We start from the raw sequence: 22,413 nt of genomic DNA on the forward strand, positions 1-22,413 counted from the left end.
CGACATCATAAAATTTCCTTTATTGAGAAACTTCTGCAGCAAAATATACAAGTCAACCAGAAAAATGACATTCCTTCATACTTTCAGAAACATATTACATAAGAAGCTGATTTTCAATTCGAGATTGTTATAAAAACAGTGCCAAAATGGATTTCTAAAGCAAGAAATTCCTTAGTACCATAAGACAGCAGAACCACCTGATTGGCCATTACACACACGTCTGAGCATCTGATTGGCTGCTGTTGCTGTCAATCACTCGGCCAGCCACTTTTGGAGCAGGATGAAGATGCGGTCCCGTGCCAGACCCAGCTGAGGAAGGTCTTCCGCTCGGGCTGGGTACATGTTTGCACAATGAGCTGTTCCTGAGAGAGAGAGAGAGAGAGAGAGAGAGAGAGAGAGAGAGAGAGAGAGAGAGAGAGAGAGAGAGAGAGAGAGAGAGAGAGAGAGAGAGAGACACCTGTGAGATTCAGCGGAAAAAGAGAGAACTGAAAAGAAAGGAGATGGGACAGACCTTTGATGAAGACAGCTGGAAGGTCACTTGTGATGTCCTTGGCCACTCCGAGAGCGTGCCAGGGGTCAATCGAACCGTTGGGGAAGACGATACGAGTGGTTCTGATGTCATATCCTCCGTATTCCTCATTGGTCTGCTGAATAGCACCGTCCAACGAGCTGCTCAGATTATATATATCGGCGCACTGCTGCAGGTGATACCTTCAAAATAGAAGAAGGTTTGATGTTTAAACCCTTAATGCAACTGCAAAGTGCAAACAGACAAATCTCAAGACAATAGCGACACACAAAATCACACACACACACACACACACACACACACACACACACACACACACACACACACTCACGGTAAGGGAAATCCATCAAAGGGTTGGTTCGGTGAATCTGTGCTCTGATAAAATCCAAATTCAGTGCATGTCTGATACACCCACTGCCGTCCTAAACACACAAATTAAATTCGGCTTCATTTTTATGATATAACACAACATTTCTGATCAAATCGCAAGATGTCTCTAATGCCTGGGGGATCCATGCATTCATCCCCCCCAAAAAATATTAAATACAAAAAATTAATTAAATAAAAATAAACAAGAAATTAAACAAAATATGTTAAAACATTTTATAATATATATATATATATATATATATATATATATATATATATATATATATATATATATATATATATATATATATATATATATATAAAAAACTGTAACTAAATGAATAAAACAAATACAAAGCAAACAAATAAAATAAAACAGAAACAAAACAATAACTAAATTAATAAAATAAAGAAATAAATATAAAACAAAAAAAAATATTTTAAATATACAAAACAATAACTAAATTAATAAAACAAATAAATATAAAACAAACAAATTTCTTTTAAATATAACAAAACAATAACTAAATTAATAAAATAAATAAATATAAAACAAACAAATGTATTTTAAATATAACAAAACAATAAATTAATAAAATAAATAAATACAAAACAAACACATTTCTTTTAAATATAACAAAACAATAACTAAATTAATAAAATAAATAAATATAAAAAAACAAATTTATTTTAAGTATAATAAAACAATAACTAAATTAATAAAATAAATAAATAAATAAATACAAAACAAAAAAATTGAAATATAATAAAACAAAAAATTAATTAATAAAATAAATAAATACAAAACAAACACATTTCTTTTAAATATAACAAAACAATAAATTAATAAAATAAATAAATACAAAACAAACATTTCTTTTAAATATAAAAAAAACAATAACTAAATTAATAAAATAAATAAATATAAAAAACAAATTTCTTTTAAGTATAATAAAACAAAAAACTAATAAAGAAAATAAATAAATACAAAACAAACAAATAAATAAAATAAAACTAAAATATAATAATAAAACAAATAAACACAAAACAATCAAATAAAACTAAAATTCATTAGGCCTTATTTTTTGTTTATGCTAAATATAATTTTTGGGAAATCATTCATACTTTAGTAAGCCTGTTACTTACAAAACTTTGAATTCAAGATTATTATTATTTTAGTGCCAAATGGATTTATAAAACATGAAAACCCTTCTTTGCATAGCAATAGTACCAAATAAACAAAATAAAACAAAATTAAGTCAAATAAAAATAAAATAAAATGGATTAGGCTACCTTTTCATTATACTAAATATACAATTTTATCAAGATTTGGTTGAAATCAGACTTAAAAATACTGGTTCTCATTCAGACAGAGAAAATAAGAGGAAAAACCCATAAAAACACGATAAAGCACAAACGAGAGGCCCAGAGCGCACATGTGATATACAGCAGTAAGATGGAAAACATCACAGACAAATATAAACACGAGCACGCACCTCCTCCGGCCTCGGGGCCGCTCCAGCTAGTGTTGCTCATGTCCTGGATGTAGCTTTCATACTGGGTGTTTATGCATGACTGAGAGAAGGTTTTCTGCATCAGACGAGCCACAGCGGCGTATCGATCATACGGCTCGCCTAAAGAAGAGTCCAGCATCACGCTGCACAACACCTTTATGGTGATGTTAGTGCCCACAGCGCCCTGAAACACACACACACACACACACATGCATTTCTTTTTGAAAAAGTACATACTTTTGAGTGTGTAGCAGAAGAGTATGCAAGCTTTTGGACATACTACTTCGTCATCTTTAACGGACTCTGTTACGTGAGTCCCGTCACCGTTTAAACTGCCCTGTCAATCATCGTCACAGTTCAAATCCTCCACATTCAATTTAATTTCCTACCGTATCGGAGAGAAATGTAGTCGCTCGTTGATCTGCCTTTCGTGGGTCTTTAATGCAGAGACTCCTCTCATGTGTTTGCAAAGTTAATGGCCAAACGTATCATTACAAAAGTTCTCAATGCTGCTGAAGGAGAAATATAATGTGGATAATATTGAATAAATATCTTTTCGTCCGGTTAAATACTGATAATTGCTCACTCAAACCACTTTATCTAATCCTCTCCACTTAACCGTCAGACTCGCGTAACCGTCATGTTTGTAGTTTTTAAACACTTTTTATCCGCGTTTGTAGTTCTAATGAATCCTCGTCCATCTCGCAATGGGTTGTGGGCAATATCAGCCGTTAGAGTGCGCATCGATCTGCACTTCGGATTCTGACCGGAAATAGTAAACCATCCGGGAATCTTTGGAATACTTTTTTCAACATACTAAGATTTGGGACATACTAATTCTTTTTTCGAATACTATTTAGTACGGACGCAGCATAAATGTTCACTTGCTGCCTAATATATCCCACCCACTAACAGGTGCTGTGATGAAGAGATCATCAGTGTTATTCACTTCACCTGTCAGTGGTCATAATGTTATGCCTGATCAGTGTATATAAATTGCGAGAAAAAAAAAAGTAAAAATTGCACGTTTATATCTTGGAATTCTGAGAAAATTGTCTCAGAATTTTTTTTAAACTTATGAATTATGTAATTTGTAAGCCTAAGTGCATAATCAATGTGCTTCTACTATAAATCCTGAAGTAATTATATTTATCAATTTAGGTATCTTTATTTGACTAATAAATGTATTTATCGGTTTAATTTTGGAAGATTAAAAAAATATTTTGTATGCTAAATAGTCTCAAGAAATGATGTTTCTTTGATCTTTTTTGGGAATGTTAAATGTTATTATGGAATGTTTTTGTGCGTCGATGTTGTTTTGTTTAGCTGTGGATGTTTGTCTTCTTAATGTAACACTTTAAAAAGACAATTTGTTACATTCTCGGAAAAAAAATTATTATATAATATTTATCCCACAAAGGCATCCACAAAGGAAGGCTATTGTCTGATTTTGCTCACTTGTAGACAGTTTTGTCAAACATTATAGCCAAAGAAAACCCATTACACGTTTAAAAAAGGCATTTCAGGACAAAAGTCTCGGAGTCGCCTGTAATCAGGATGTGAGCTGTAATCTATCAGAACCAGAACCAGCATTCCAAGAACACTCAGAGATTGGAGTCTGATTACAGAGACACGCCTCTTAATCCAAATTCCACTTAAACACTCAATCGCTGCTTGGATCGCGCCAGGGAATGTGTGTGTGTGTGTGGTTCGCAAACCACATCTGGATTAATCTGGAGTCTGAATTCACTCGAATGTAACCTAAGTCCTGGATTTTTACGTTTTCAGGAAAAGAGTGTTAGTCTAGTCCTGGATTTTTACGTTTTCAGGAAAAGAGTGTTAGTCTAGGACTGGATTTTGCATCCAAATTCACATTCTATCTATATAATACAGTTTGCAAGATTAACATTAATTATAGATGCGTCCCGATTCACAGTAACCTGAATATAAAGCTGTCCAGTGGAATCTCAAGGAGTGCGTCTCTGCATGGGCTAATATTACCCACAACTCCTTGCGCTATGAAAGACAAGAGTTCGTGGCAGCTCTTTCAACTTTACATTTTTTTTGAGGAAAACCATTTTAAGAAGTGAAATAATGAATTTTAAGGTGAAACTATGACTTAAACTCGAAATTATGAAATACCAAGACAAAATTATGAGACGTAAAAGTCAGAATTATTATTAAAAAGTCGGAACTACGGCATTCTAAGTCGAAACAATGACTTAAACTTGAAATTATTAAATACTAAATCAAAATTGTTAGATTAAAAAATGTAAATTATAATTTAAAAAGTTGAAATTATGACATACAAAGTCGAAGTTAAAGCATAAGTCAAAATTGTGAAATAAACAGTAAAAAATATGACACACTAAATCAACATTATGACAGTCGAAATTGAGATTTAAAAGTTAAAATTATGATTTAAAAGTCAGTACTATGATTTACTAAATCGAAATTATGATTTACATTTTTTATAAATCCGAAATTATGACATACTAACTCAAAGTTACTGTATATCTTAATTCTACATTTTAACTGAAAAATATCGAAATAATGAGAGTCAAAATTGAGATTTAAATCAAAACTATGATTAAAAAATCATATGATTCGACTCCCGTATTATAAATATGAAATTATGAGATTAAAGTCAAAATTATGATTTAAAAAATGTAAATTATGACAGCATAAATCGAAATTATGAAATAAAAAGAAAATAAGACACTCAATTGAAAGTATTACTTAAAAATTCAAAATTATGACAGCCAAAATTGAGATTTTTGTCAAAATTATGATTAAAAATGAAAAAATAACATACTAAATCAAAATTATGATTAACATTTTGTAAATCTGAAATTATAACATTCTAAATAAAAAATATGAGATTAAAAAGTCAAAATTATGACATACTAACTCAAAGTTATAACTTAATCTAAATTATAACTAAAAAATTCTAAATAATGAGGGTCAAAATTGAGATTTAAGTCAAAACTATGATTAAAAAGTCGTAATAGTGATTACCGTATTATACATCTGAAATTATGAGATTAAAGTCAAAATTATGACATACTAAATTTAAATAACAGCATAAATCGAAAATATGAAATATTGAAAATATGACACTCAATTGAAATTATAATTTTAAAATTCTAAATTATGGCAGCCAAAATTGAGATTTAAGTCACATTCTAAATAAAAAAATTTGAGATAAAAAAAAATCAAAATTATAGTTATAAAGTTATAGTATAAATCGAAATTGACAGTTGAAATTACTATATAACATGATTTGTTCATTATTCATCTCATAATTTTGATTTATCATAGTTTCATAGTTTCAACTTTTAAAGTCATAATTTCGACTTTTTAAAACCATTTCATTCTGGTCATAATTATGATTCACCAGAGCATGGTTTTTTTGTCTTAAGCGGAGGAAATGGATGCGACCATTTTTCATTTTTTTTAAAGAAATTTAAGATTTTATAATATAAAACAAGTTTTTTTTTAAAACTAAGTAGTTTTTGTAGTTTATGTTAGTATGTGCTAATAAAGGCCTACTATCTTACTATACACACTTAGAAGTGTGTACTTCCCTGTCATCATCAGGAGCAGAAGTATGCAATCAGGGATGCAGTATTTTTAGGCTAACCCAAATGTTGCTAATTTTATACTTGACAAGTGACAACTGAGAATAAAGTACATGAACAATCCAAACGTTTCCCGTTATAAACATGGCTGTTGTTTTTCTCTCTCATTCATTCGGTTCCTCTCTCTCTCTCTCTCTGTAACTCAATCCTGCAGCTCTAAAAGCTCCTGCGGTTTATTGGTAATCTGACTCGCGAGGACCATATCCAGCCTCTTATCTGTCTCTTACACACACACTCCAACAAATTACTAATCTTGTTTCTGACTTGAGCTCTCTGACTCTTTGACCCGAGTAATGCCTTTAGTAGAGTCTTCATGAACTCATTTTGATTGTCATTTTCGTGCTTGTGGTCAAAATGTGGTGTGGCGGACAATATGGACCCCGTCTGTCATCTCGAACTCACACACCTCAAAGGCCCGGTTGTCCTCATTGTATTGCACTACATCCATGAAATTCCCAGCCAAAGACTCCAGAAGATACGCAGAATCCATCTTGGACTGGATCTGGAGCGTCGAGCACAACCTGAGAGACAGAGAGAATTATTTCATGGCTGACGACGTACAACATGATGACTATTAAACGCAAATCCAGTGTTCACACACTAAATCATTTGCGGAGAAACACACTCTCTTCACCACTTGCAACACTCAACCACAAGACTCCGCCCACACTCTCGTGACATCATCAAATCTGGGAGTTCTCCGAGCAGAACGGGAACGGGTTTGTATATATGGGAAAAGCATTAGATCATTGTGTGGGTGAATCACGCGTCATCCCGAATATACAGAAAAGAAAGCTTATTTTAGGAACATTAAAGGGAAAGTTCACCCAAAAATGAAAATTACCCCATGATTTACTCGCCTCAAGCCATTTTAGGTGTACATGACTTTCTTCTTTCAGACGAACACAGTCTGAGTTATATTATCCTGGCTCTTCCAAGCTTTATAATGGCAGTGAATGGTAGCTTAGATTTTGAAGCCCAAAAAAGTGCATCCATCCATTATAAAAGTAATCCATACAGCTCCAGGGGGTTAATAAAGGCCTTCTGAAGCGAAGCCGTGTGTTTGTGTAAGAAAATATCCAGATTTTTAACTTTATAAACTATAATCACTGGCTTCCGGTGGAAGTGTGACCTCTGACCCGACGCATTGTGATATTATTTTCGGGGGGGATTTTTGCATTTGTGGCAATTAAAGACATTTTTTCTCCAAAATCCTCATTATCGTAATACATCCAGATGTGCTGAATTTTTATTTAAATCATTATTTTATTTCAATGCAGTCCAACATATTCTACCATGATATTCAAATATTATAATAGTTATAATTTATTTTACTTAATATCATATATTTGTTGGTCAATGACAAATAAGAAAAATAAGATTTTTTTTTTAAATGCATTTTTATGTCCAAAAAATGTATGGTGTTGATTCATATTGGTTTTACATCTTTTAAACACTAATTCATTATTAAACAAGATTTCTGATTTTACCACCCAGAAAATGTCAGACTAGAAAATATGACATTCAATTGAAAGTATAATTTAAAAATTCAAAATTAAGACAGCCAAAATTGAGATTTAAGTCAAAATTATGATTAAAAGGTTAAAAAATGACATGCTAAATCGAAATTATGATTAACATTTTGTAAATCTGAAATTATGACATTCTAAATAAAAAAATATGAGATTAAAAAAATCTAAATTATGACATACTAACTCAAAATTATATCTTAATCTAAATTATAACAGAAAAATTCTAAATAATGAGGGTCAAAATTGAGATTTAAAGTCAAAACTATGATTAAAAAAATCGAAATTATGACATACTAAATTGAAATTACAGCATAAATCCAAAATCCTCATTACCGTAAAGCATCCAGATGTGCTGAATTTTTTTTTAAAATCATTATTTTATTCCAATGCAGTCCAACATATTCTACCATGATATTCAAATATTCTAAATGTTATAATTTATTTTACTTAATATCATATATTTATTGGTCAATGACAGATAAGAAAAATAAGATTTTTTTGTAAGATAAAAAAATTATACGTTTTAAAATGCATTTTTTCGTCCAAACAATGTATGGTGTTGATTCATATTGGTTTTACAGCTTTTAAGACAGCACTAATTCATTATTAAACAAGATTTCTGATTTTACCACCCAGAAAATGTCAGGTGGTGCGGCCATATATTCATTTAAAATAATATACATATACAATATACATATGAATCATTGTAAAATGCATATCACATGGTAAATTCCCATTTCCTTTCCCTTTTCTATGTATTGCCCTTTAAGTCCAATTCATATAAACGGACACTTTTCTGTGTTCAGAACACAATTTTCCAAAAAAAAAACATTTTTTATTTGTATACATTATATAATGGTTAACATTTATATTTCTTGCTTCATTTTGCAATTGCTGTGGGAACTGATACTTTTAAATGTAAATTTGCTGGTCGCATTATAGGTCTTTGAAACACCACAACTCAAAAAGTCAGTTGAATTTCAAACTAATTAAATGAGTATCTTATAAAGGAAATATTGTAGATCAATTTGAAATGTGACATGTATTATTTTTTTTTAGGAAAATAATGAATTCGGACAGAAAAAATCATGTCATTGACCCTATTTTTAAATACACTATCGGTCAAAAGTTAGGTGTCAGTAACATCAGTCAGTATTTTTTTTTAATAAATTAATGCTTTTATTCAAAAAGGATGCATCAATTTGATCAAAAGTGACAGTAAAGACATTTATAATGTTACAAAAGATTCCATTTCATGTGAATTCAGTTATTTTGAACTAGTTTTCCACAAAAAAGTGGATGAAAAGTGAGAAAAAAACCCGGGGAGTGGGCTGGACATGCTTAATTAAAATGAAAATAATGTTGTTGTTTTAATTCACTATAAAAATTCAGATTTCCTTCTTACTTTTACCATTGAATAATGTACTGGACAGTGTGCAGAAGTACACTTGTATTCCCTACAACGCCAGAAACATGACAGCAGAAAGTCTGTAGGCAGGAAGGAAGAGAAAGATGAAGGATGTTTTAGATTGAGTGTTTTCTTTCCGTGGGTCGTGCTGAGACGACTGACCCTTGTCCATATCTGAGCTGCGGATAACAGGAGGCATTCCAGGATCTCACAATCCTGTTGGACACACACACACACACACACACACACACACACACACACACACACACACACACACACACACACACACCACAAGTCGAACGGAACTAAGAAGGACACTGAAACCAGGATAGTCACAGTCCAGCGGCTGCCACTGCAACAGAAAGGCCTTTTCAGTCCTTCCAAAACACACACACACACACACGTATTATACATAGTGTCATGTTCCTATGCCATTACAAACCTATATAATCCCCAATTTAAGTAGATTAAATAGATGCATCCTTGCCAAACATGATTTGTAATTTAAGATAAAATTAATTACAATATGTACCCAACGTATTGCCCTAATAAACAAAATATAGCGAATACTGTATATACTGAATAATGTAACTGGATCCACCTCAAACATGACTGCTTTTCTCCTTCTGACGTAATTATAGAGATGCTGGCAGGGATTAAAATATTAACTTTCCATCAGATCCAGATGAAAAATAAATCAAGCGTAATTTACAGCTAATTATTCTGTTTCACTTAGTAATGTCGCTTTATTAAAGGAACACTCCACTATTTTTGAAAATAGGCTCATTTTTCCAGCTCCCCTAGAGTTGAACAGTTGAGTTTTACCCTTTTCGGATCCATTCAGCCGATCTCCGGTCTCTGGCGGTAGCACTTTTAGCATAGCTTAGCATACATAATTGAATCTTATTAGACCGTTAGCATCTCGCTCAAAAAAATGACCAAAGAGTTTTGATATTTTTCCTATTTCAAACTTGACTCTTCTGTAGTTACATCGTGTACTAAGACTGACGGAAAATGAAAAGTTGCGATTTTCTAGTCCGATATGGCTAGGAACTATTCTCTCATTCCTGCGTAATAATCAAGGAGCTTTGCTGCCATACCATGGGTGCAACGGCACAATGATATTATGCAGCGCCTGAAAATAGTCCCCAGCACGCTCCCTGTGTAAGTAGGTTGTCACGTTGGTTAAGTTGACGGAAATTAGCCTACTTTTTGAGCAAGATGCTAACGGTCTAATCAGATTCAATGATGTATGCTAAGCTATGCTAAAAGTGCTACCGCCAGACCCGGAGATCGGCTGAATGGATTCAAAAACGTTAAAACTCAACTGTTTGACTCTAGGGGAGATGGAAAATGAGCCCATTTTCAAAAAATAGTGGCGTGTTCCTTTAAGATAAATCCATTATGAATGCCATTTTATGTCGGTTTAATTAAATCTCAATTAAAAAGCAACTAAAATGATACCTCTCACACTGTACACTACAATTTAATAGTTTGGCAGAAATATTGTTTAATGTTTTTGAAAGAAGTCTCTTCTGCTCACCAAGACTCCATTTATTTGATGGAAAAATAGTGAAATATTACTATAATTTAAAATAACTGTTATCTGAATAGATTTTAAAATGTAATTTATTCCTGTGATCAAACCATCATCACTCCAGTCTTACCTGGTCACAAAAGAACAGCATTTATTTGTAATATAATCTTTTGTTACATTTTAAATGTCTTTACTGTCACTTTTGATTAATTTAATGCATCCCTGCTCAGTCCTTCCAGAAAAATGCGGCTTTTTTTTGTGATTGTTGCGGGCAAAAATCCTTGATTATGCGGCACGTTTTCTTAAAAAATGCGATGAAAAATGCGGGATATTTATGCAATTTTATGCGATAAAATTGCGGGAACTTGCAAAAACTGCGGTTTGATGAGAAAGAGAAAAAAAGCACTACATCACAGAAAGTGCTGGAATATTTAAGTTCTCATCTTGTTTTATTGAAGACCTTAATAATGGCTCAAATTTACAAAACATTTAGTCAATCAAGTTCTGTAGCTTTACAAAAGGAATGTGCTACAACTTCTGAAAAAATTAATAAATAACTTCCTGTTTTACAGATGTCGCTATACAAAACAGACATTTGAGTGCTTCCAATGCACAAAGTGCAATCTCTTAAAGGGTTAGTTCACCTAAAAATGAAAATTCTGTCATTAATGACTTCCCTTTATGTTGTTGGACACAAATTAAGATATTTTAGTTGAATTCCGATGGCTCAGAAAGGCCTCCATTGGCACAATGTACACTCTCAAGACCCATAAAAGGTAGCCTACTAAAGACGTCGTTACAAAGTCCATCTCACTACAGTGGTTCTACAATAACTTTATGAAGCGACGATAATAGTTATTGTGTGCAAAAAAAACGAAATAACGACTTATATAGTGATGACTGATTTCAAAACACAGCATCATGATGCTATGAATCATCGAGTCGATTCATGATTCGGATCGCGTGTCAAACTGCTGAAATACGTGACTTTGGCGATCCAAACCGCTGAATCGACTCATTGATTCATAACGCTTCAAAGCTTCATGATGCTGTGTTTTGAAATCAGTCAGCACACAGGGAAACTGCTTTGCTCTTTTGCTGTTATTTTTGTTGGCCAATGGGAGTTTGTGCTTCATCATGGTTTCACCGGTATCTATGGTTTCTCCATGGGGTTTGAAGCTTTTCGATGACGTTCGCGTCGGGTAATCACGTCACTTCAAAACGTTCCCATGGCAATAGGCGGAAATGGCGGCTCTTGTGTGAAGTAAACGAACATTTTTCAACTTTCTGCTAATATATATGACTTTTTTTGCAACGAAAATGCGGGGATTATGAAATCATGATAGCCCCGCATATTTTGCACGCGGATATAGGCAATTTATGCGGCGAAAGTGCGGCGTATTTGAAAAAATGCGGCCCCCGCATGAATATGCGGACTTTGGCTGATTATGCGTTAAATCACGCGATCGCATAATCGCGTTTTTCTGGAGGGACTGCCTGCTGAACAAAAGCATTCATTTCTTTTTAAAAGTGTGCATGTGTGCGAGTTACCTGAAGTCCTTTGTGATGTTGTCATATGTTTTCGGGTCTTTGAGTCGATCTACCAATGTGTCCGATGCTTTCTTCACAATTTGGGGGCACTCTGGGTTCTCCGCCGCCAGCGATCGCCACACCACCTCTAAATATTCTGCAACCCCAGAAGAAAAAGACACAACACACATTAGAGAACAAAATTCGACAATTTGACTCGTGTAGGTATGAAACGGCTTTTCAACCACACAGTATTTCTGTGTTACAAATATTCAAGTGATCACAGAAGTACTGGGATAAAAGTGTATAGTTGGGATATAAACACTGATGTCTACGGAAGCCATCAAAATAGAGCAAATCGCAGATTGAAACTAACTTGATGCTTCAAATAACGATTATATCGATTACAGCGTTACGTCAGGAGGAGCTGCTGCTTTTATCCAGCCATTTGGTTTGTAACATTACTATTACTTTTAGACTAAAGGCCCGTTCACATCACTACAGCGATAACTATATTAGTGTCCACACTAGCAAACGATATCGTTCTGTTTATTCTAATTGCGCTGCACTGTTTTGTTTTCTGTCTCTTTAAAAATGCTCAAGCTCTTAAAAGCAGGATGGATTCTGATTGGCTGTCAATGTTTTTATCATTCATCAGCTGTAAAAATTATTTTGAAAGTGAATCAAACAATATAGTTTCTCTGTGCCGTTATCGTTATAGATTTTAATAACATCCCATTCTTAATCCGTAGGGTTAAATATGGAGTGGGCCCACCCTTTGCAGCTATAACAGCTTCACCTCTTCTGGGAAGGCTTTCCACAAGGTTTAGGAGTGTGTTTATGGGAATTTTTGACCATTCTTCTAGAAGTGCATTTGTGAGGTCAGGCACTGATGTTGGACGAGAAGGCCTGGCTCTCAGTCTCCGCTCTAATTCATCCCAAAGGTGATCTATCGGGTTGAGGTCAGGACTCTGTGCAGGCCAGTCAAGTTCCTCCACACCAAACTCGCTCATCCATGTCTTTATGGGCCGACGCTTTGTGCACTGGAGCTCAGTCATGATGGAACAGGAAGGGGTCGTCCCCAAACGGGGCCGTTCCCACAAAGTTGGGAGCATGAAATTGTCCAAAATGTCTTGGTATGCTGAAGCATTCAGAGTTCCTTTCACTGGAACTAAGGGGCCAAGCCCAACCCCTGAAAAACAACCCCACACCATAATCCCCCCTCCACCAAACTTTACACTTGGCACAATGCAGTCAGGCAAGTACCGTTCTCCTGGCAACCGCCAAACCCAGACTCGTCCATCGACTTGCCAGACAGAGAAGCGTGATTGGTCACTCCAGAGAACACGTCTCCTCTAGAGTCCAGTGGCGGCGTGCTTTACCCCACTGCATCCCACGCTTTGCATTGCACTTGGTGATGTAAGGCTTGGATGAACGGCTCAGCCATGGAAACCCATTCCATGAAGCTCTCTACACTGTTCTTGAGCTAATCTGAAGGCAACACAAAGTTTGGAGGTCTGTTGCGTCCACTTGGTTAGAATACCACTAACAGTTGACTGTGGAATATTAAGTAGTGAGGAAATTTTACGAATAGACTTACAACATATCACGGTCCTGAGAGCAACCCATTATTTCACAGATGTTTGTAGAAGCGTCTGCATGCCTAGGCGCTTGATTTTATACACCTGTGGACATGGAAGTGACTGGAACACCTGAATTCAATGATTTGGACGGGTGTCCCAATACTTTTGGCAATATAGTGTATATCTTTATCATTATCGTTCTTAATCTAATGCTGCGTTCACACCGAGTGCGAATAAAGCATCAAATTCGATTCTATCGCATCTAGTTGGACGCTTAAACATTTTGAATCCACTCGCGCGTCCAAAGCGAATTCGAATTGCACAAAAAGCACCAAATAAAATCACTCATACGTAACACGCATATCGCGCAAGACACTCAATTAGCCTCTTTCACGCGAATGATGCGAAATCGCGCCGTAGGACCTCAAGACACGCGTCTTTACATTGACTTAACATGGAAATCACTCACTCCAGGTGCTCAATTCGCATTCGGTGTGAACGCAGCATTAAATAGTAATGTTGCAAACCAAATGTCTGGATGAAAGCAGCAGCTCAAATATGATGTTATTACCATCGAATGATATTCATAATTTAGTTTGAGATATGCTTGAGATCTCAACCTCATAATCTGCCCCTTCTCTTCTAAATAACAACTAACGAATCATGTATGGTCATGCTTTTAATAATTTATTATGTAATGTCCTATTGTGTTTTTAAAAGTTGTTCTGTGTTCTCTGCACAAAAAGGGAGTTGCACTGTAATCTCGTTGCATTTTAATACAAGGACCATAAAGATGAACTGAACTCTATTCAGATGAGAGCAGTCCAGCGGTCAACATGATCAGGTGCAAACTGAGAAGATCCTGCATTGTTTGAGGCAACAGACTGGACAAAAAGCCCACGCTCTCCAACTAAACAACAAGAGATGAGATGAGACGAGAGGACACAATATGAGAGGCTATTGTTCCAGCGCTGGAGTGATCTAAGAGCTGCTCACAATGAAAAGCTCTGTGCCAGTGGCCAGTGCGACATCACTATCCTGAGGAGCGGTGCCACACTTGGGCCGAAACACCCCTGCAGGACAGACCACAATCATGGAGTTTGACGTCTGTACCGACAGACATGGAGTCATCCGCCGTCATCGAACCACACAGACGGAGAGGGTTGGGATTTTTCTTACAGGCAAAACACATGTATCTTGTCTCCCCGCACTGGACAGACAGTTGCTCATCTCCATAATTAACCCTCGATTTATTTTAAAATTTTAACGTCTGTACAGAGGCGTTGTTTTAAATATGACCCAACAGACATAATAAACACCCCTGCAGACCGCGGTCATGACGACTGCTGATTAATGTGTGTGTGTGTGTGTGTGTGTGTGTAGCTGTAGGTCAGGGAAAGGTCTCCGCTCAAAGTTTTTCCGGGCGTCGTGGTGACATACAGCTGTTCGCAGGGATGGAGGAAAGAGGCGGGGGGTTGGGGAACGGAGGGAAAAAGCTAACAAGACAAGAAAAGCAGACTGAAAACAAGACAAAAAGAAATGATGGAGACAAGGAAAAAATGAGCAAAATAAACTACATTGTAAGAATATAAAGAACCAGGCCAGATTGTCTGGATGAGTAACTTTCAGAAAGACTGTCTGAAAATGAATGAAAGAGATTAACATCTGAATCCACTCATACAATGAGAATGGTTTCATGTGCATGTATTTACCTTCCCCCAAACTCCTGATCCCCTCTCCTGGGAGATCACAAAATCCAATAGATTTGGGGTATATTTCAATGTCAATTCTCACTATACAATATTATATGTGTTTGGTATCGTTTGAAATGTCTCAGTGCGAATGGTACGAAAATCTCATAAGCACAGAAATATACGAGAAGTTAATAAGAGTTTTTAGAGCTTAGAGGTATTTTACTTATGATGGTGGGTGTGGCTGTTGGAGCCATTTGGTTTCCTTTCAATCCAGCCAAACAGGAATTCGACTCAATTTAAATTCCCTTTGTTTTCATGCATTTCCATTTGAAACAGTTTTTGGTCTGGTCTGAGTTATTTAAAGTGATGCAAGCAATGAGTTCGGGGCTCAATACTATTAACAAGGTTGGCCCGTAACACAGAAAACGCTCTGTGTTACGTAATATTCAAAAAGTCAGGAAATCTTTCACTCTTTAAGCTATTTCGGAATATTTGATGTTATGTATGAATTATCTTTGAATTGATTATGTAATTGGCATTATACATTTACCTGACTGTTAATAAAATTGTAACATTTTGATCCTTTCTGAATTACTCTGTAATTATTAACTATCTCCAATATGGAACGGTATAGCTGCAACAAAAGGTTAAAACGGAATGATTAAATGTATGATTACCTATTAGATATCAATGACCAAACAACCCATTGGCATTCTATCCTAAATTCGACAATATGATAAATGGAGTCAGATAGAGAATATTATAATTAAATCCATTTTGCCCAGCTGAAACACGAACACGCAAACGGCCTTCGAGTCGCTATCGCTACCGATCCTTGGAGCGAATTCAGCGGCCTTACAACATTTATAATATTGATCTTTTTGGAAAGAAATTAAAAGTTTTATTCAGCAAGGATGCATTAAATTGATCAAAAATGACATTAAAGACGTTTATATTGTTAAAAAAAGATTTATATTTTAAATAAACGCTGTTCTTTTGAACTTTATATTCATCAGGAATCACGAAAAATTTAATCTATCATGGGTTCCACAAAAATATGATGCTTTCAACAATGATAATAATCATAAATGTTTCTTGAGCAGCAAATCCTCATATTAGACTGATTTCTGAAGGATCATGTGACACTGAAGACTGGCGTAATGATGCCGAAAATTCAGCTTTGATCACAGGAAAAAATTATATTTTGAAAATGTATTAACACATAAGACAGTTATTTTATATTATATTAATATTTCATAATATAACTGAGAAAACTACAAACTTGGCCCATTTTAATTGCAGTATTTGATGCATTTCTGAGTAAAACTAGGACAATAAACATGGTAGAGTGGGAATTTAGACATTGTTTTCTCAATTTTGTCCATCAAGAATTGACTGAATGGTGAAAAGTGTCTCTATATGAAAGATCTTAGCAGAGCAAGATACAAAACAAACGTATTTGCACTAATAAAACATGCACAATGAGACCAGGAGCATGTATTGATTATGACTATATTAAATCAGTGTAACTGACTGCTTTATCCTCACAATGCTCACCTGGGAAGTTGACTGTGGCGTGTACAGGTGCGCTGGTCGCTACAGACGCGTGGACCAGGTGTGGGTACTTCAGACGGAACCAGGCAGCAAGGGATCCTGGGTAGGAGCCCCCAAATGCAACCCACTTGCTATTGGTCAGGCCTCGCTTTGCTGCAGTAACCGTGCGGAAGTGAGCGAGATCGGCCAGTGCCTGACGACTGCTGAGGAAACGCAGATTTGCCATGCTCAGGTCGCTGACAACACAAAACAGAACGGTTATCAACAGTCATTGGGATTATATTTAAAGGGGGGTTGAATGCTATTTCATGCAGTCTCATGCTCAACATGGCCAAAATTTAAAAAAAAAAAACGAGTTAGACGTATGACAGAGTATATCTGTGCCAAATACACTCCTTCAGGATTCGGATAACTTTCGGAAAGTTTTTTTTTCTTCGAGTATGGCCCTGTATGACATCATAAAGGGTGGAATTCCTTGTATGGGCAGTTTTTTTCGGATGAGCGCACGCACATGCAAGCCGTCGGCAGCGCTGTCATTTTGTTCTTAGACCACGAAATCAAAAGATGTCACTAAAGAAGTGTGTTTCTGGTTGTGAGGGAAAGATCACCTTGTTCAGCTTCCCAAATAACCCAGCGTTAAAGGGTTAGTTCACCCAAAAATGAAAATTCTGTCATTAATTACTCACCCTCATGTCGTTCGACACCCGTCAGACCTCTGTTCATATTCGGAACACAAATGAAGATATTTTAGTGTAAAGCTGATGGCTGAGAAAGGCTTCAGATAGGCCTCCATTGGCATTCAGTACATTTACACTCCCAAGACCCATAAAAGGCACTTAAAACGTCGTTACAAAGTCCATCTCACCACAGTGACTCTACAATAATTTTACGATGCGACGACAATAGTTTTTGTGCGCAAAAAAAAATCAAAATAACGCCTTTATCCAACTTGTTATTGTCTTCCGTGTGTGCCTCCACGACGCATGCGCGAGAATATGACGAAGATCCGGCGCTCGGACACATGACCCAGAAGCGATTTGTTTACAAGCAGAGGAAGACGTGCGTGTCGAAGCTGTTGGATTCATTACATTATTCATTGTTGGACATTGATCGTGCTTTAGGTCTCGGCGTAGTGCTCAAAATGGGGCTTAAGTGTGCATTTCATGGATTCCCGAGCCCCGGCGCTACGTCATATTCTCGCGCATGCGTCGTGGAGGCACACACGGAAGACAATAACAAGCTGGATAAAGGTGTTATTTTGATGTTTTTTTGCGCACAAAAACTATTGTTGTCGCATCGTAAAATTATTGTAGAGCCACTGTGGTGAGATGGACTTTGTAACGACGTTTTAAGTGCCTTTTATGGGTCTTGGGAGTGTAAATGTACTGAATGCCAATGGAGGCCTATCTGAAGCCTTTCTCAGTCATCAGCTTTACACTAAAATATCTTCATTTGTGTTCCGAATATGAACGGAGGTCTTACGGGTGTCGAACGACATGAGGGTGAGTAATTAATGACAGAATTTTCATTTTTGGGTGAACTAACCCTTTAAGGAAACAGTGGATGCAGTTTGTTTTTCCGGAGCAGCAACAGAGTTCTGCAAGTGTGTTTGTTTGTTCCCAGTCATGAGTAGAAACCGCAGGCGGTGAGTGAAACTGCATCAAATGTGTGTTTTGTTGGCAATCGGCGCGTAAGTGCATATGATGAAAACAACACAAACGTATAGTGAATCGAAAGTTATCCAGGGATAATGCCATGATGTTTTGTTTGTGTGTGTGTGTGACTCTTTAGCTCCGCCCACTGCACTCCTCCACGAGTTTGGCTGTTTTGCATATCTGTCTTTTATAAATATGACAAAACTAAAAGACCTTTTTGAGATATGAAAGATGTAATAATACTCTATACGTACTCAAGATTAACATGAGACTGGCAGAAACTGTGTGTTATGTACCCTTTAAATCTGGATGGATGGATGACAGTTGGATGGATGGATGGATGGATGGATGGATGGATGGATGGATGGATGGATGGATGGATGACAGATAGAATGACAGTTTGATGGATGGATGACAGGTAGAATGACAGTTGGATGGATGGATGGATGGATGGATGGATGGATGGATGGATGGATGGATGGATGGATGACAGACAGACAGACAGAGAGACAGACAGATCGATAGATGGATAGATGGATAGATAGATAGATAGCTGGATAGAATGACAGTTAGTTGGATGGATGGATGGATGATAGATGACAGGTAAAATGACAGTTGGATGGATGGATGACAGACAGACAGACAGACAGACAGACAGACAGACAGACAGACAGACAGACAGACAGACAGACAGACAGACAGACAGACAGACAGACAGACAGACAGACAGACAGATAGATAGATAGATAGATAGATAGATAGATAGATAGATAGATAGATCGATAGATGGATAGATAGATAGATAGATAGATAGCTGGATAGAATGACAGTTAGTTGGATGGATGGATGGATGATAGATGACAGGTAAAATGACAGTTGGATGGATGGATGGATGACAGACAGACAGACAGACAGACAGACAGACAGACAGACAGACAGACAGACAGACAGACAGACAGACAGACAGACAGACAGACAGACAGACAGACAGATAGATAGATAGATAGATAGATAGATAGATAGATAGATAGATCGATAGATGGATAGATAGATAGATAGATAGATAGCTGGATAGAATGACAGTTAGTTGGATGGATGGATGGATGATAGATGACAGGTAAAATGACAGTTGGATGGATGGATGGATGACAGACAGACAGACAGACAGACAGACAGACAGACAGACAGACAGACAGACAGACAGACAGACAGACAGACAGACAGACAGACAGACAGACAGACAGACAGACAGACAGACAGATAGATAGATAGATAGATAGATAGATAGATAGATAGATAGATAGATAGATAGATAGATAGATAGATAGATAGATAGATAGATAGATAGATAGATAGATAGATAGATGGATAGAATGATGGATGGATGGATGGATGGATGGATGGATGGATGGATGGATGGATGGATGGATGGATGGATGGATGGATGGATGGATGGATGGATGGATGGATGGATGGATGGATGGATGGATGGATGGATGGATGGATGACAGGTAGAATGACAGTTGGATGGATGGATGACAGACAGACAGACAGACAGACAGACAGATAGACAGATAGATAGATAGATAGATAGATAGATAGATAGATAGATAGATAGATAGATAGATAGATAGATAGATAGATAGATAGATAGATAGATAGATAGATAGATAGATAGATAGATAGATAGATAGATAGATAGAATGACGGATGGATGGATGAATGGATGGATGGATGGATGGATGGATGGATGGATGGATGGATGGATGACAGGTAGAATGACAGTTGGATGGATGGATGACAGACAGATAGATAGATAGATAGATAGATAGATAGATAGATAGATAGATAGATAGATAGATAGATAGATAGATAGATAGATAGATAGATAGATAGATAGATAGATAGATAGATAGATAGATAGATAGATAGATAGATAGATAGATAGATAGACGGATGGATGGATGGACGGATGGATCCATTATTCTCAGTTTCCTCTATGTGAAAAGAAAGGCTGTGTGTTACTGACTTGCATCGCCATCTAGTGTTCATAACCCTGAGTTCCCCTGTTGTGTTCTTTCACTCACTCTGTCGGGTGACTCTTCCCGTAGAAGCGGTGCTCCAGTAACAGACACAAGGCTCCCAGCTTCTGTGCGTAAAGCAGCCAGGTTCCGTACTGCATCCAGGCAGGGTTAGCCGGACCTTCACCCCCGATCATCAGGAAGACCGGACCACCGGCTCTATAGAAGGTGTCATTCACAAAGTATCTCTACAGGAGGAAAAGGGTTAGTTTAGTTCAGTAAGGTTTGGTTGAACCTTTAGTGTGTCACACACACACACACACACACATTGTGTTTTCATGTTTTATGGGGACTTTCCATAGACATAATGATTTATAAGCTGTTTAAGCTCATGGGGACACAAAACATGTTCTTCGGATACTTTGGATATTGCCTTTTTTTGTGGGGACATTTTGTAGGGTTACCCCCCCCACACACACACACACACACACACACACACACACACACGTTGGGTTTTCATGTTTTATGGGGACTTTCCATAGGCCTAATGGTTTTTATACTGTATAAACTGTATATTCTATCCCCCTACACTGCCCCTGCCCCTAAACCTACCCATCACAGGAGACATTCTGCATTTTTACATTTTCAAAAAACATCACTTAGTCTGATTTATAAGATGTTTTCCTCATGGGGACCTAAAAGTGTCCCCACAAGGACGAGGATTTCGGATATTGCCATCTTTGTGGGGACATTTTGTCCCCATAATGTAGGGATTACCAGTCCACACATACACACACACACACACACACACACACACACACACACACACACACACACACACACACACACACACACACACACACACACACACACACACACACACACAGGTCAAGGTCCAAAGCTTTAATGGTCTATTAAAGAAGTCTCTTCTGCTCACCAAGGCTGCATTTATTTTATTAAAAATACTGTAAAACTTTGAAATATTACAATTTAAAATAACTGTTTTCTATGTTAATATATTTTCAAATGTGTAATTTATTCTGGTGATCAAAGCTGAATGTTCAGCATCATTCCTCCAGTCTTCAGTGTCACATGATCCTTCAGAAATCAGTATAATATGAGGATTTGATGCTCAAGAAACATTTCTGATTATTATCAATGTTGAAAACAGTTGATTTTTGTGGAAACCGTGATACACTACCATTCAAAAGTTGGGGGTAAGTAAGATTAAAAATTAAATAAATAAAAATAATAATACTTTTATTCAGCAAGAACACATTAAATTGATCAAAAATGACAGTTAAGACATTCATATTGTTGCATGAGATTTCTATTTCAAATAAATGCTGTTCTTTTTGATTTGCCTACTTCAAAGAATCCTGAAAGAAAAAGCATAACGGTTTCCAGATGTTTCTAGAGCACAAAATCGGCATATCTGAATTATTTCTGAAGGATATCATGGCATTCTTTGAAGTGCATTTAAATGCCATGGTGCATTTATCATGTGCAACAGTAAGAGTGTGTCAGTGTCTCTCATGCCCTGGAGCTGGAGCTGGAGCTGTACCTGCTTCCAGAGTCGAGTATCAGCGCCGTTGAAGTGATCCAGTCTCTGTATGAACCACTGGTCCTCCACTCCAGACCTCAGCCGAGCTTCATGTCTTCTGTGTGCACTTCTGTAGTGAGCAGCACACGGAAAACACACACACGCCAAAACTATCACCACAAAAGCAGCATATTTCTGAAGACTATTACACACTAAAGCCATTTTGAAGTGGAACTGATACTCATGTCATGTGATAATGTGTTTATAATCATGTGATATGTCATCTCTCTTCCCCACTACGGT

General features: G+C 36.5%; 1 protein-coding gene across 3 annotated transcripts; it reads right to left on the reverse strand.

Moving 5' to 3' along the window:
- prss59 (serine protease 59, putative) lies at positions 1 to 22,413 on the reverse strand. Of its 3 annotated transcripts, none has more exons than XM_079823407.1 (9): positions 22,132 to 22,413; positions 20,634 to 20,815; positions 16,895 to 17,127; positions 12,082 to 12,217; positions 6,460 to 6,574; positions 2,395 to 2,596; positions 861 to 951; positions 512 to 711; positions 1 to 362 (listed from the first exon to the last, which is right to left on the reverse strand). In XM_079823407.1, the coding sequence occupies exons 1-9, from the start codon at positions 22,330 to 22,332 to the stop codon at positions 253 to 255; spliced, it is 1,470 nt and encodes a 489-aa protein (XP_079679533.1). In that variant the 5' UTR covers positions 22,333 to 22,413; the 3' UTR covers positions 1 to 252. The 3 variants fall into 3 exon arrangements, with proteins under 3 accessions (XP_079679533.1, XP_079679535.1, XP_079679534.1); XM_079823409.1 differs by having other exon boundaries at positions 16,895 to 17,091; positions 22,132 to 22,356; XM_079823408.1 differs by having other exon boundaries at positions 16,895 to 17,094; positions 22,132 to 22,356.

This window comes from Gobio gobio (genome assembly GCF_949357685.1).
Source record: "Gobio gobio genome assembly, chromosome: 8".
Lineage (NCBI taxonomy): Eukaryota > Metazoa > Chordata > Actinopteri > Cypriniformes > Gobionidae > Gobio > Gobio gobio.